This window comes from Euprymna scolopes, chromosome 24 (genome assembly GCF_053919585.1).
Source record: "Euprymna scolopes isolate OS-2025 chromosome 24, ASM5391958v1, whole genome shotgun sequence".
NCBI classification, from domain to species: domain Eukaryota; kingdom Metazoa; phylum Mollusca; class Cephalopoda; order Sepiida; family Sepiolidae; genus Euprymna; species Euprymna scolopes.
The window spans coordinates 49740353-49755792 of record NC_136505.1 but is presented as its reverse complement, the minus strand read 5'-3'; the positions used below and the strand labels follow the sequence as shown (position 1 = coordinate 49755792).

Below are 15440 nucleotides of genomic sequence, written 5' to 3'. Positions count from 1 at the left end.
CATAAGACAGTCACATTTTGCTTATTCAGAAAATTTGATTTTTTTTTTTTTTGTTAAAAATAAAACAACTTGATCAATTTACACAATTTTTGGAATATGATATCTTCATTTCAAGGCGGGTACGTACATCATAAAGATTTTTCTGTATGTTTTTTCCCCTTAGGTTGAATTCTAAATAAGAATCAAAATGATGAAGCAAATAATGTCCTTTCTTACCTTGCCTCAATCCCATGCATAAGGATTTCATCTTGCTTTGATTCCACCATGTCATGGGTAAACATGGAATGAAAGTAAGGAATGGTGGCCGCTAGAATAATCCTATGGGCAGTGAACTTCTGTTCTCCCACCTGAAATACAAAAACACAAATGTGAAATACACAAATAATTCCAATCTTCTGTCCATATTTTGAATTTTATCGAAGGAGATAATTACATGGGGACTTCGGTTCTTCTCCATTATTGTACCTATTTACTATGCCTCCCCACGAGACAGAGTTAGACACCAGGGTCGTTTTTTAACGTGGAGAAAAGGTACAAAAATAAAAATTGTCTCAGTCGTGAAGGACTGCTCCTCCACCGAAAGAGAACAAGAAATAGAAGTGCAGCATCTGAAGAACAGATACTACACTTTGATCTTGTCCCGAAGGCCAAAAATTTTAATATTGAATTTCGAGTGAAGTCACTGGTATCTTCTGAATTCTCATGTCGCAGTAATGAAAATATCCAAATTTTACGAAAAAATGTAAGGTAGAAAATTAATTATTAATGAGAACAGTTTTCAAAAATATTTTAAGTTTTGCTAAATTGGCCAAAGATTTTCAGCTTTCAGAAAAGATTTACCTCCCCTTTGTTACAATTAGAACTCTCCAGCTTTTTTATTTTTTGCAAAACTCAATTTTTACTAATTGTCTTTGAAAACTATTTTCATTAATAATTAATATTCTACTTTATCGTTTTTCATAATTTTTGGATATGTTCATTACTGCGACACAACAATTTAGTAGATACCATTGATTTGACTTGAAATTCAATATTTCAATTTTGGAATTTTGCAACGAAAAAGAACCAAAACTTCCGTAATCAAGTGGTGCTGATATTGTGGAGACCACATAGATAACATTTTTTCATCTTAGCCAAAAAGTCATAAAAAAATATTTCTTGTGACTAGGAATCTATAATATAAATTTCACCTGTCTGTTTAAAAATTTATGTATATATGTATGTTTGCATGTCTGCCTAAACTTTCGACAGAGGTGACAGATTTTTACAAGATTGGTATTATTTTGAAGCTCGCCCCTTTGGATGACAAATATCGAAAAATTGGCCCAAAACATTTTATATATGTATATATATTGTATTAATAAAAAGTTGCCACATCTAGGCAGGAGCTGCTAGAAGCAGTTTATTCTGCCTTAGAGTTCAAAATAGACTTCGTAGTCTAGTGGGGGGGGGCCTTTTCTCTTCCCCGCAACCTCTTTCCCACAGAAGAGACGTTGCGAACCTGTCCCTGCTTTATCGTTATTTTCATGGCAAGTGCTCGTCTGAGCTCCAATCTATGGTCTCCCCTCGCCAAACTGTCACGAAAAACACTCATCTAGCTGAAAACACTATCAATAATTCCCCCACTCTATATCTGTGCCTAAACCTAAACATAGATCCCATGAACAAATCCTCTTTCTTAGAACTGCATGCCTATGGAGCCCTGTTCCATTTTCCTGCTTTCCAACTGACTACAATATGGTTTTCTTCAAGTCCAATGTGAACAAGTTCTTGATGAGCCATCCCCTTAAGTAATCCAATTTACCCAATTCCCACTAATAACGATTACTATGACATTTTCTCACCGACTAGTTTACACTCATTAACCTTTATCCTCGAGTGACCTCCAGGCCTTGATAAGTGATGACTCCTTTGTAAAAAAAAAACAAAAAAAACTGCATAACTTATTCCACTGCCATTTTAATTAGCTTCAATTGATGTCTATTCATTACACATCTACATTGAATTGTCTTCTATGAATTTTATTCATATACACACTTGACAATGCTTGAAGCAAACTACAGTAATATCTTTATGTCTATATATATATCTACTATTATTTAAAAAGAACTTTGTGTGTCTGCAAATCCGTATGGACTCAAAAACAGCTAGGCTGATTTTTACAAGATTTCACACAAAGGAACTTTATGTATCTGGCAGTGTTCTTAGATAGGTTTTGTGTCAGAATGTATTCAATAAGTATCGATAATCAATAATCGAAATAATCTGATCAAAGAAGGAACAGGCAATTTGGACCAAAGTTAACACCTTACACAGCCTAACATCACAAGTGCATTTGAGAAATTTTATTATCACACAAGCCGAAAGGCTCAACATATAAAATCAACAGTAGGTTCTTTGATATGACAAGGACACATTCAAAATGAATGTTTCTGTATAGAGCACAATTGGAGTATGAAATTTGACTTTTTGCATTTTAAACTATAATTCAAGCCATTAGATATAAAAATAATTACATGAAATCAACAGTAGGTTCTCTACAGTGCAATGTAAATAATAATGTATTGTGAAATAAGTTATCGCTTGGTGAACTGCAATGGGTGCCCAATTAGAGCAGGTAATCAATCGATTTGATTGAAAAAAAGGGCGATTTCACCGATTTCAATGACAATAAAAATATACGAGTCTGAAACATTCGCTGAGGATCATTCAATTCCAAGCAACGTCGCATCACCATACTAGTAAAGAAGATACAGAAAAAACACAACCACTAAGCAAAACCTTTTATAAATTTCAAAGATTTTAATTTTATTATAGAAAACAAATAGAAATGAAAGTATTTTCCGCTTAACTCCCACATTGTGGCATAAACAGATGTTGAGCTAATTAATTACGGATAAGAAATCTAAACAACTAATGAATATTACGAGTGGCCTTACAAGTGCTTTAAGATCTTGTAAGTGTTACTAAGTATTTTTTTTTTCCTTTGTGGGTGCGTCCGTGTGTGTGTGTGTGAGTGCGTATTAAACATAGGTATCAAAAACTCAAGTCCGTTTGTAAATGAAGAAAAAATACCCGGATGTTAAATGACTAACACTCTTTGATATGTTGACAAAAAGCAAAGACAAAGCATAAAATGATGAGATTCGAGTGGTTTTTGAAAACTAACTTTTTTACAAGACATGAAATTCAGTTGCTTCTTTATCATCATCTTATTAGTAAAAGTTTTTTTTTTTTTTTTTTTTTTAACTAGCGAGGTTGCCCGACGTTGCCCAGGTGTTTAAGTGGTGTAGAAAGGACCCCTGGGGAGAGGGTCAAAACTACAGTAGTGGGGGTGCCCGGGTGTGTGTAGTAGATGGTGTAGTAAGGAAGCCCCCCCCCCACACACAAACAAAAAAAAGTGGTAGTAGGAAGCCAGGCTCGAACCCGTAACACGAATGAGAAAAAAAAAAAAGATTAAAAACAAAAAACATGACGTTTTAGCCGATGTTTTTATGGTCCGACCGAAAGTGGAGAGTGTTGAAATTAAGCATAGTCCATCGAAAAGAAGACAATGACTTGCTAAAATGGGACACAAAAATCGACCTCCTCCTCGTACAAAATGGCTGAGTTTAGGGTAAAGAAATTAATGCTTTGGGCAAATTTTTCGATATTTCTCTTCCGAAGGATCGAGCTCCAAAATGATACCGATCTGGCAAAAATCTGTCACCTGTGTGCAAAGTTACTGCGAGACATACACACACAAACACACATTTTGCTTTTACATTTATAGAATATACATAGATTCTCTCATTTTATCGAGGTTTAAAACGATACTGGTTTTGTCAGGTTCTGTAGCCTCTGTCGAAAATTTTTGCGAGACATACAAATACACACACACTTTTTGCTTTTTATATATTAGACTAGCAGGAGTGCCTGGCGTTGCCCGGGTGTTTGGAGGTGTGTGTGTTGGAGGGGGGTGTAGATAAAAACAAAATTGGTGAAGCAATAATCCTGTTTAAATATTATGAAATAAAAAAAAAAAAAACGTTGCCCGGGTGTTTGGAGGTGTAAAAAAAAAAAAGAAAGTTTTGGTAGGAAGGAAGGCTCAAACCCAAAGCCTTGAGGCTAAGGCGGATAAAACAGTCTGACACGTTACTCGGATGCTAAAGAGACAGAGAACCGAGAAATGACGAAATTAAATGTTTAAAAAAACACAGCAGGTGGTTAAACTAACGTCAACGTTTTCTAGGTCAAATATCATGCCGTAGTAGTAGTAGTAGAAAAGGAAAATGAAGGAACAATTTTTTTGCTACCTCTCCCTGTAGAAAAGTAACTTGTTGAGGGTGAAGAAATTAATGTTTTTTCGATATTTGTCATCCAAAGGATCGAGCTTCAAAATGATACCGATCTGGCGAAAATCAGTCACCTGTGTGGAAAGTTTCTGTGAGACATACAAACACACATTTTGCCTTTTATATATATTCTAGCGGGCATACCCGGCGTTGCCCGGGTGTTTGGAGGTGTGTGTGGTGTTAAATAAAAAAGAAATGGGGGGGGGGGTAAAAGTTGGTAGGATTGAACCCAAAGCCCTGAGGCGAAGTTTGAAAATAAAATCGGCCAGCCAGAATGAGTTACTGAAAGATGTTTGAATTTATTTAAGTAAGAACCAAATTGACAGGTGCGCGCACGGAAGTCGTCGAGCGTTACGACGACGACATCAATGATCAGGTTTGTTTGTTATAAGCGAAGTAAGAAAAGAAAACAACGTTAAAACTTAAGCGGGGGGGGATCAAAACATCGAAAAAAAAAACACAAAAAAAACTAACGTAAGGCAAAAGAACAATGAAAACAAAAAAAAAAACATGTGAAAAATGGCTTAAATAAGCCTGTTTCGATATAAAAATTTTTAAAAATCGGTGGGTACCCGGGTGTTTTTGGGTGTGTGGTTGGGGGTGGATAAGCGAAGTAAAAAAAAAAAACAGAAAAACGAACGTTACGTGAAAAATGGCTTAAATAACACTGGTTCAATATCTAAATTTAAAAAAAAAAAATCGAGAAAAAAAAGACATCTCACACCATGATTCAAACCCAAAACGTTTAGATAATGAACCAACGCGCTAATCAACTGACCTAACGCGACGTACATGAAATTTGTTCAGTTTTTCAACTATTTAAAGTAAATCAGGTCATGACATCATCTGGCGCATACATAGAACCAGTCGTCGTCACGAGGAGAAACAAAAGAGGAAAAAAAGTGAATAAAGAAAACAGAAAAAAGAAACAAAGAAAAAAGATTTTAAAAAAGGGTACTTGAACTGATTAATGATGTTTTAAACTAACATATTTCAGGTGAAAACATAATTACGTACTTTTGTGTCATGTTGAAATTAGTATAAATTCAAAGAATTGCAAAAAAAATGATCCAGTACAAGGCTTTATGGACGAATTTAATTTTAGTTGACCTTTGACAACTAAATATTTTAATTTACTAGCCAAAGCAATGTAATGCTATTTCACTGTTATGAATAAACCAATAATATTAGGTGATGTTTTTCTTAATTTTCGAATTATGAGATAGACAAAAAAAGGGGGAAATTCAGAAATTTTATTCAGTTTCAATTTTATCAAATATAACTTGAATAAATAGCTTAAATCTTTTTGTTTTTAAATATTACTGCTCTGTTGATTTACAGTATATATATATATATATATATATATATATATATATATATATATATATATATATTGTGTGTGTGTGTATATATGTATATATATATATATTATCCTTTCTCATTTTTCACAGTTAAAAAAATGAAATGTCATCAAATGATTTCAAAAGTACAAAAGTTTTCAATAAAAATCGGCAAAAAAGATTTTTCAATGACTAAGTAATTTTTTTAAGAGTTTATAATATTCTAAAAAAAGATTTTTTTTTCAATTAAAACTTAAAAATTACATAATATATAATAAATAAATTGTATTTCCAACTATTTTCGCACCTTAGCTTGGCCAAAAAAAATTTCTTTTTGGGTGGGGGAGTTTTTGTCACCCCTCTATGGCTGTCACCCGGGGCGGACTGCATCCCCGCCCCCACCCCCTTAGCTACGCTAGTGGGTATGCGCCTCTTAACCCTCAGGCTATTTTCAGCCATTTTACAGCTTTCGTTAAGGTACGCTCAAGTGCATACCAAGGCTATTTGTGTGCCATATGTGCGTGCACACTCGTATTAAAGTGACTTATCACATAGGCAGAGTAATCTTTTGCGGACAATTTAAAATTAGATGGAAATGAATTTTTTAAAAATCGCTGATAATTTTGGAAAGACAATTGTTTTTTTGGTTTTTTTTGTTGGTGAATTACGATAATACCGTACTGCAGCACTTGCCTTTAAAATCTTAATTTTCATAGAATTTCGGGTGTGTTATAAACAATGATTACATTCAAAATTGCGGCAAATAGTTTTTAAGATATGGAGGGAAGCATCAACACGTGTTTTTGTTTTTTTATAAAGTTCATGTTTTTTTTATAAAGTTCATTTGTTTTTTTTTTTATAAAGTTCATTTGTTTTTTTTTTATAAAGTTCATTTGTTTTTTTTTATAAAGTTCATGTTTTTTTTATAAAGTTCATGTTTTTTTTATAAAGTTCATGTTTTTTTTATAAAGTTCATTTGTTTTTTTTATAAAGTTCATTTGTTTTTTTTTTATAAAGTTCATTTGTTTTTTTTTATAAAGTTCATTTGTTTTTTTTTATAAAGTTCATGTTTTTTTTTTATAAAGTTCATTTGTTTTTTTTTATAAAGTTCATTTGTTTTTTTTTTATAAAGTTCATTTGTTTTTTTTTATAAAGTTCATTTGTTTTTTTTTTATAAAGTTCATTTGTTTTTTTTTATAAAGTTCATGTTTTTTTTTTATAAAGTTCATTTGTTTTTTTTTATAAAGTTCATTTGTTTTTTTTTATAAAGTTCATGTTTTTTTTTTATAAAGTTCATTTGGTTTTTTTTATAAAGTTCATTTGTTATTTTTTATAAAGTTCATTTGTTTTTTTTTTATAAAGTTCATTTGTTTTTTTTTATAAAGTTCATTTGTTTTTTTTTATAAAGTTCATTTGTTTTTTTTTATAAAATTCATTTGTTTTTTTTTATAAAGTTCATTTGTTTTTTTTTATAAAGTTCATTTGTTTTTTTTTATAAAGTTCATGTTTTTTTTTTTTGCTTCATTATTAGCTGAATATTTTAATAGAATGTAAATTTTTTAAAGAAAAAAATATTTGAAAATTAACTTACCGCAGTGCGCAGTAGTAGCTTAAATTAAGTATAACGCTGTATTTAAGAGATAGCAAAATAATTGTTTTTGTTTTTTAATTTTCTGAAGACCTTAACCGCAAACCACCACTTAGCATGTGTAGTTCTAATGTTATTCCAATGATATTCTTTTTGAAACTTCAAAAGAAGCCGACTACTGTCAAAGTTTTGCGAAATAATACCATGTGATCAATTTCATTTTAGAGATATTTCTTTCAAAAGCCTTCGTTTAAAAAAGAAAAAAAAGTATATTGTTCTATTACTGCTTTACTGTTTAAATAATTTGACTTTGCTCATTTTATTTTAAGAAAATATAAGTTGCAAAGACATTTTTCATTCACTATTAGCAGAGTTGTCAGTAAAAAAAAACAGTTGCCAAAAAGATAAGCGTTTTTTTATTTTTAGTCGCCAACTGGAAAAATCACTCGCAAATGCGAGTGATTTACTCGCAATGTAGAGCCTTGCAGTAGAAAAATAATTACAAGTAAAAATAGAATTTATCGAATTATCGGGTTTATCGTATGTTTTTAATGTGGATGAGTTGTATGATAAATTGAGTTGTCTTTCTTGACTTAAATTAAGGGGGTCACCATTTTTGGACAAAAAATCTTAGAACATGATTGTGGATCATTGTAAAAATACATCTACAGGGCGCTATGGACAAATTTATCTTTAGTTGACCTTTGACAACTAAATATTTTCATTTACTAGCCAAATATTAAAGTTACTAGTCAAACCAACGTGATTTTTGGAATATGACTTTGTTCTGTGACGATTATGTACATAATAAAGTTTTTTTGTATTTTTTTAATAAGTGTAATTCTAAATATACAATAAATTTTATGTTGATACTTGAAGGTATAAACATTCTAATTTCTCCAGATGTTTTTTTAAACAGCCTTCGTTAAAAAAAAAAAAAAGAAAAAAAGTATATTGTTCTATTGAACTTTTACTGCTTAAATAATTTAACTTTGTTCGTTTTATTAAAAAAAAAAAGTTGAAAAGATATTTTTCGCTCAATAGCGAGCTTTGGAAGATTGTCAGTGAAAGAAATACAATCGCCAAAATCTAAGCGTTTCATTTTTTTCTAGTTGCCACTTTAAAAAAGCACTTGCAAATGCGACTGTTTCACTCGCAATGTAAAGCCCTGATCTAGCACATCTTCTACTGAATCATTTTTCATAATTTTTTATATTTATACTAATTTCAACATGAGACTAACTAATTTAGACATAAGACAATAGTAAAGAGATGATAAACAGATAAATGGTTAAAGACGATCGGTATCATATATTTTATTTATCGCAGGAAAACAGTAAACCGTAAGGCAATGGAAATCATGTATATGGATCATTTTGGATTGAGGATGACCGTCTCACAATATTGAAATTCACGCGTCCCTGATGTGCCTCAGATCGGTCCAAATCGTGTAGACAGGATCTTATGTTAGAACAGGTAGCTAAACATCAATGGGGTACAGGAGATCAACAGGCACTGGAACTGGTAACTGGAACTGCTAGAGCTGGTACTGCAGGAAGGAGGAGTTGAAGCAGGAGAAGGAAATGGAATGGCAGGCTGAGAGGAGAGTCCCAGAAAGCAATCAGCAGTAGAGATGAAGTGTGTATCACATTCAAGTAGTTTGTGAGTCGCTCTTAAAAGGATGGTTTAAATCGGATTAATAGTTTGGTAGTTAGTCCTGAAAAGGATTGTTTGGGAACAGCTGTTGCTGATTCTCTCTGCTCCGCTCGATGACTTGACAAGAGCGGGTCAGGATTTGGGAATCTCCTTGAACTCCTGTCTGAGCTTTTATTTAGCAACAATTTTTGAAAAAATTTTACAAAAATATTTTGATAAAGTTATATAAATAATCTGATAAGATTTTTGGTTTAGTACACGTTCAAGGGGTTGGGGTGGGTTGTCCACTTGATCTACTCCCTAAACTAGTTCCATTTACCGCAATACCGCTCACTGTATGGACTTAAACTAGTTGAAATATCGCCAGATGATTTGAAATGATATTTACAAATACACTTCTAACACTATAGGAAACCAATGAGGCAATTCCTATGCAAATCTTCCTCACTCACCATTCCAAAATCATACTGTAGTGTGTTTCCGTGCAAGAAGAATACTCACATTTCCATGAAAATTGTTTTCTCCTTGACTCACTCTCTCACCAACGTAATCTCACAATGATAGTAGCAAATATTTTACCTTCTTTAATTTTAATTCAACTACAAAACCTTAAAAATCACCTGTTCTTTACTTCAAAGTAATATTTACCTACAAGACACTGGTTAATTATTCCACTTATTAAATGCATTCATTTCATACATATTACGTTAGCCTAAAACTAGACAATACAGAATGCCCACTTTCAATTCTTAGTTCAGCACCTTCGCATTAGAACTAGTTGTTCTTCAATTAAGGGATTACTATTTCCGAACACAGAAAACACCTTTCACAGTATCGCTACCAGACATGTTACCCTAAACAAAAAAATTTACATACAATATAAAATGCATAAATTATCATTTGAACAAATTTTTTCTAACTATATTTTAGATTAAATGTGCGCACATTATGCTTGTTAAAGTTAATACATGTCAATCTACGTAAACAAACATATTGTTTATGAGTGGCTATCAGCCAGTTGCTTTTGCTCCTTATTTTGTTGGCATTTATTACCACTTTTTCAACGTCACCTTCGCCTTCTTATGTAGTCTTTTTTGTCTCTGACTTTCTATTAGTCCAATGTCCAGATTCACTCCTTTACCGCATATACGTAAAGTCAGGCTCTTGTTTTTTACTGACCAGCAGATTGGTGGCTTTTTCTTCTTTTTTCTGGCATTTCTTCCTTCTTAGGCATCTTTTTCAGCGTCTTCTTCAACTTTGCATTCTTGTCCCTTATTCTTCTTTTTCTCCGATGTAAAACTTCTAAACGATTTCTTACGTGATGCTTAAGGGTCACGCTATTGACTGATTATAGGGTTTTTCAGAAATATAACTTTTGATTCAGCAGTTTAAATGCTTCAATATTCCTTTCAATTTTTCCTCTAAATATTACAGCAAAACATTAAAGCAGGTCAAAATAGATTACGTACATGGATACGTATGATTTACAGATTGCTTAATGACATCACTAGCTTGCACAAGTTTGCATGTTCATTAACGGAACATAATTGGGCATTTTAAGAAACATTTCGATATAACAAATGTGATTATTAACTTTTCCGGAGGACATATACTTTTACAAATATTGCGTAAATAGATATATTTTCAGGATTGGAATAAATTAAAATGTTGGATCTCCTTCAGACTCTTAACATTCAACAAATGGATACTTCTGCAGATTATGAACCTAGCTGAAATAACGTTATTTATTGACCTAGTTTTAACATGGGAGGCACCTAATAATTAAAAAAAACAATACCTACGTTATACACTTTTTAATTGAACATAATATGTAAAATATAGCACAGTCTTTTTTTTTTTTTTTTTTATTCAATTTCCACCCTAAACAAAGCACAGTGCCACTTTGAAGCAGGGGGCTACTATCAGGGACTTAATTAGCGGGGTCATTATGAAGGGAGATGAGTAGAAAGATGTTTGTTAACATTACACTTGAACTTCTGCATATCAGTGCAGTTGGGAAAGCAGAATCCCGGAAGGGAGTTCCAAAGACCCGCAGTTCTGGGGAAGAAACTATTGGAGTAAAAGGCTTTCTTGCACCTAGGGATCTCTACTGTAAAGGGATGAGACTTAGTAGCTTGTCGGGTTTGTCGGGGATAGTTACGTCGGGGAGGTACAAGCGTTTGCAGTTCGTCAGAGCATTCACCATTAAAGTATTTGTAGAACAGGCAGAGGGATGCAACATCTTGTCGATGGGACAGAAGCTGAAGCCTAGATGATAGTTCAGGACCTATCAGGTTGGCAACTCTCTTTTGAACCCTGTCCAGGAGCAAGAGACAAGCAGCAGATGCACCAGCCCAGATGTGACAACAGTACTCCATACATGGGCGAATGGTGGCCTTATAAAGGTATAGGATACTGTATGCATACGTACAAAACACATGTTGCGCTATAACATCTACACTACTGCAGCAAACACTATGTCGCTAATGGCCGCCATTCTCTAACATTTGATGACAGTGACAAAGAGTTGCTATGGCAGCCAGTGCCCACAAATAACTGCTTCAAGATAGCAATAACTGACATTGGCCACCAGTGCCATCAGGTGACAGTAACCATCTAAAAATATCACTATCCCACAGTTAACCGCCATTGCATGACAGTACCCGCCAATTGAAAACAGGTAATTTCATTTCAGAGCACTCCAATAGATGCCATGCTCAACAATGAGTGATTGTTACAGAGGCAAACTCTTATCACGAAATGCCTCAAAACACCACTACATGCCAGTGGCCACCAGTGCTTTCCAATGGCATCCAGTGACAGATAATTTAATTTTGGAGCAGTCAGATTTAGGCCGATACTGGTAATGGCCACCAGTGAACGACAGTGACAATTTTAAAGGCAAGCAATTGCCCTAAAGCAACACTAATCGTGAGTAACCACTAAGGCCAAGAATGACAGCCAGTGGATTCCACTACCTGCATCTGCCCGACAATGTACAACAGTCACTACCTGCATCTGCCCGACAATGTACAACAGTAGAAACCAGATGCTTTCATGTTTGTCTCCTAAAAAAAATGAAAAAGAAAGATCAAAACTGTAAACAAAGAATTTGTTTGAAATTTTAAACTGCACATGGGCCAATATTCACCCTCCCTCCCAAGATAAACACACACGTTTCCGAAAAGCACATCGAAAAAAAAAAAAAAAAAAATTAAAACAAATTTCTTCAGAAGATGGTGCCAATTGGGGAAAATTGCATTTTTTAGATACATTTTAGAGTAGATCATCAGGATTGCAGTAATAGGGGACATAACTCAGAAAGCCTATTTTAGATTACATCGTAATGGCGGCCAACATGTTCAGTCGATATCGATAGATTTTTTTTTTTTTTATTAAAAACACAATAGCAGCTGTTCTACTCAATGAATTTTCGTAATTTTTGGATATATTACTATTTTCGACATGACGATTCAGTAAGTAATATTGTTTTTGCTTAAAAGGGTATATTTTAAAAAATCGATCTGTCGCTTTTATTTGTAAAAGAACCAATTTTGGGGAGATTACGTGTAAACACTCCGAAAAACTTGAAAAAATTTTTTTTTTTAAAGTATATATATATATATATATATATATATAAACAAAATATTTTAGAATTTAGAATACGGGAGATGATTTCGCATGCAAATTTAACGCAAAAATCATCATTCATTTTCGAAACATTCTCGAACAGGATAGTGTGCCGGACCTGAACGAGAATCCCCCCCACCACCACCACCCAAAAACGGCTTTCGGAATAAACACCCTCAACCTCACCATGTTAACAGCTTTCCGTTTTTTGCAATTTTTTCAGTGGATTATTATTGCTTGGATACTAATATATAGGGGGGGGGTGATTTTCGTTCAGGTCTGCCGATAGTGTTTTAAAACAATTAACCATAACCTTCATAGGGAGGGGATGCCACTCAGACCTAGGGTTAGTTAGCCCTCCCCCTCTCCACAAAAAGACAAACAGAATTATCTTTGTAAAAATAAAATTCTGGTTGTGGTTGACTGACCTAAAACGCTAACCGGTTTAACAATGATCATAAATAAAGGGATCATTTTACATTTAATTTATATGCGAAACTAATCCCTCACCCTAAATTCTATAGTAATTTCCCCCCACCCCTCCAAGATTTTCAGGGCGTTTACTGAAAAAGTAGAATCGCATTGGGGGGGGGGTAATTAATTCTTTGGTACTTATGCAATTACGCATCTATGTTACTGCGCTGAAATAATAACGTTTTTGTTTAGAAAGCCATTCTTAACATGGGGAGGAGAGGGTATTTTGTAACTATTTTGTACTTTCATCTAACATTTTAATGAACAAAAATATCGTAAAAATTGAACTTAACTTGCAAATACTATATTAAAACTAGCCCGATAATATAGATGCTTATAAGCAGCAATTATTTTTTAACAGCAAAAAAAAAAGAAAAAAAAAGATAAATAAGATGGAGGTGGGGTCAGTCATACCTTGAGTGTGACATCACAAAGTTTCCCCTTTCGTCGTATGTCCTCGATCGTCGGGAAAGCATTGATGGGTAGGTTGTTGTTAACGTAGACAGCTGTGGACTCCTCCTCAGACATCATCTCGGTGATCCCGGCCCCACACATGATGGGGGTGAGGTGTTGCTGTGGGTTGGTCGCTACTGTCGACCCGGGGGTCAATGTGGCCGAGGTGGACGTCGAACTGCTGGCCATCATCACGGATCCGGTGGATGAGGATGATGAGGAGGAAGAGGAGCTGGTGGACGACGACGGAGGAAGAGGAGGAGGAGGAGCCGCTGCCCCCCGGAGAGCGGCGGCCACACTTGCGCCCCACGGAGGATAGACGTCGTCCTGCTCGAGTTCCTCCTCGGCGCACCACGAGGACGACGAGGTAGACGACACCTCGCCACTCGGACCGGAGGAAGGCGGCTTCTCCAGGACGGCAGATGATGATAATCCACGTTCTAGCTTTTATAAAAAGAAAAAAAAAAAGATAATTATTCGGGAAGGGGGACGGACAACGGTGAGTAAATTACCCCCGTGTCCAAGTTCAACACTTGTCGGATTTATATATCGTTATTTTTGTGTCATTATAAAAAATCCAATATGATAAAAGAAACAGACAACGCGAACTACATCGTCGCCATCTTCCTTTTGTGGTTGTTTACAAAAATACGAATGTTATTTCCTGTCTTAATTTCTCTCCTGAAAAACGAAACGGCGAAAAGAAACAGTTGCACAAAAAAATGGAAATTCCAGAATACAAAAACTAAAGAATAAAACAATATATATATGTTTTATCAGTCATTTGATAAAATAAAATAAGGATTAATAATAAAAATAGGGGGGAAAATTAAAAGGAGAAAGAACAGCGATATCAAACGAAGAAAATTTACAAAAATGAAAGATTAAATTACTCCCTACCAAATGCGGTTCTATTTCTTTTATGAATGAAATGTAATATTCTCAAAGTCCATAACCTTCCCACCACCACCACCATAAAAACAAAAATACAGAAAAATCTTTATAGTGTACATACCCGTTACAGAACGAAAATATCGTACACCAAAAAATCATTTGAATTTTATTTTTTTTAAATATCAAATTTTATGCTTAAATGGCGATCTACGATCTCGAGATGCCATTTTTCAGGATAGGGGAGCTAATTTCAAATGATTCAAATTTTTGCGGGTCCTTCTTCGTTATTGTAGCGAAATTCGATAAAGTGAAATATTGAATTTTAAGTGAAACTAATGGTATCCACTGAATTGTGACGTCACAATAATGAAACTATCCTAAAATTACAAAAAACGATAAGCGAAAAAATTTCAAGTGTGTATATAAATTAACAGCATCAAGTTTTGCCAAGTAGCTAGCTCGGTCCGTCTTTTCGGGACAAGATCAAAGTGTAGTATCTGTTCTTCAGATGCTGCAATGCATTGCTGCAATGCTGCACTTCAATTTCTTGTTCTCTTTCGGTGGAGGAGAAATTCTTCACGACTGAAACAATTTTTATTTTTGTACCTTTTCTCCACGTTAAAAAACGACCCTGGTGTCTAACTCTGTCCCGTGGGGAGGCATAGTAAATAGGTACAATTAATGGTGGATGTCACGCAATCATCTACTCGTACAAAGTATATGCTTTATGTACAATTATATTTAACTAATTGTGACATGACAGTTAGGTACATAGTATTGCTTAATGTTAAAACAGAAAAACAGTAAGTAGTTATTGTTTTTTAATGAAAACTATTTTTTTTTCGGCTGTCAGATTTTGCTACAATAACGAAGAACCTTTTTGCGACATTTTAGAAAACTATTCTTAACGGGGGAGGGGGTATTTATGATTTTTGGTGTACAATATTTTCTTTTCACCACAAGTTTGTACATCATTGTACACATAGATTCGAAAAAGTTGTCAAAAAAACAAATATCTAACAAATAAATGTTATTAAAGGCAAGATAAGTTACTTTTCTACCTAAGTGGAT

General features: G+C 34.0%; 1 protein-coding gene across 1 annotated transcript in view; it reads right to left on the bottom strand.

Annotated features, from left to right (window-relative positions):
• Positions 1 to 14127, bottom strand: part of LOC145246699 (kelch-like protein 18) — a 51432-nt gene extending 37305 nt beyond the window's left edge. Inside the window, exons 1-2 of the mRNA XM_080108424.1 lie at positions 13437 to 14127; positions 217 to 347 (exon numbers count right to left, since the gene is read on the bottom strand). Coding sequence (XP_079964550.1) covers positions 217 to 347; positions 13437 to 13667 — 362 coding nt within the window. The 5' untranslated portion in view covers positions 13668 to 14127. The remainder of the gene's footprint in view (positions 1 to 216; positions 348 to 13436) is intronic.
• Between the last annotated feature and the right edge of the window lie 1313 nt (positions 14128 to 15440).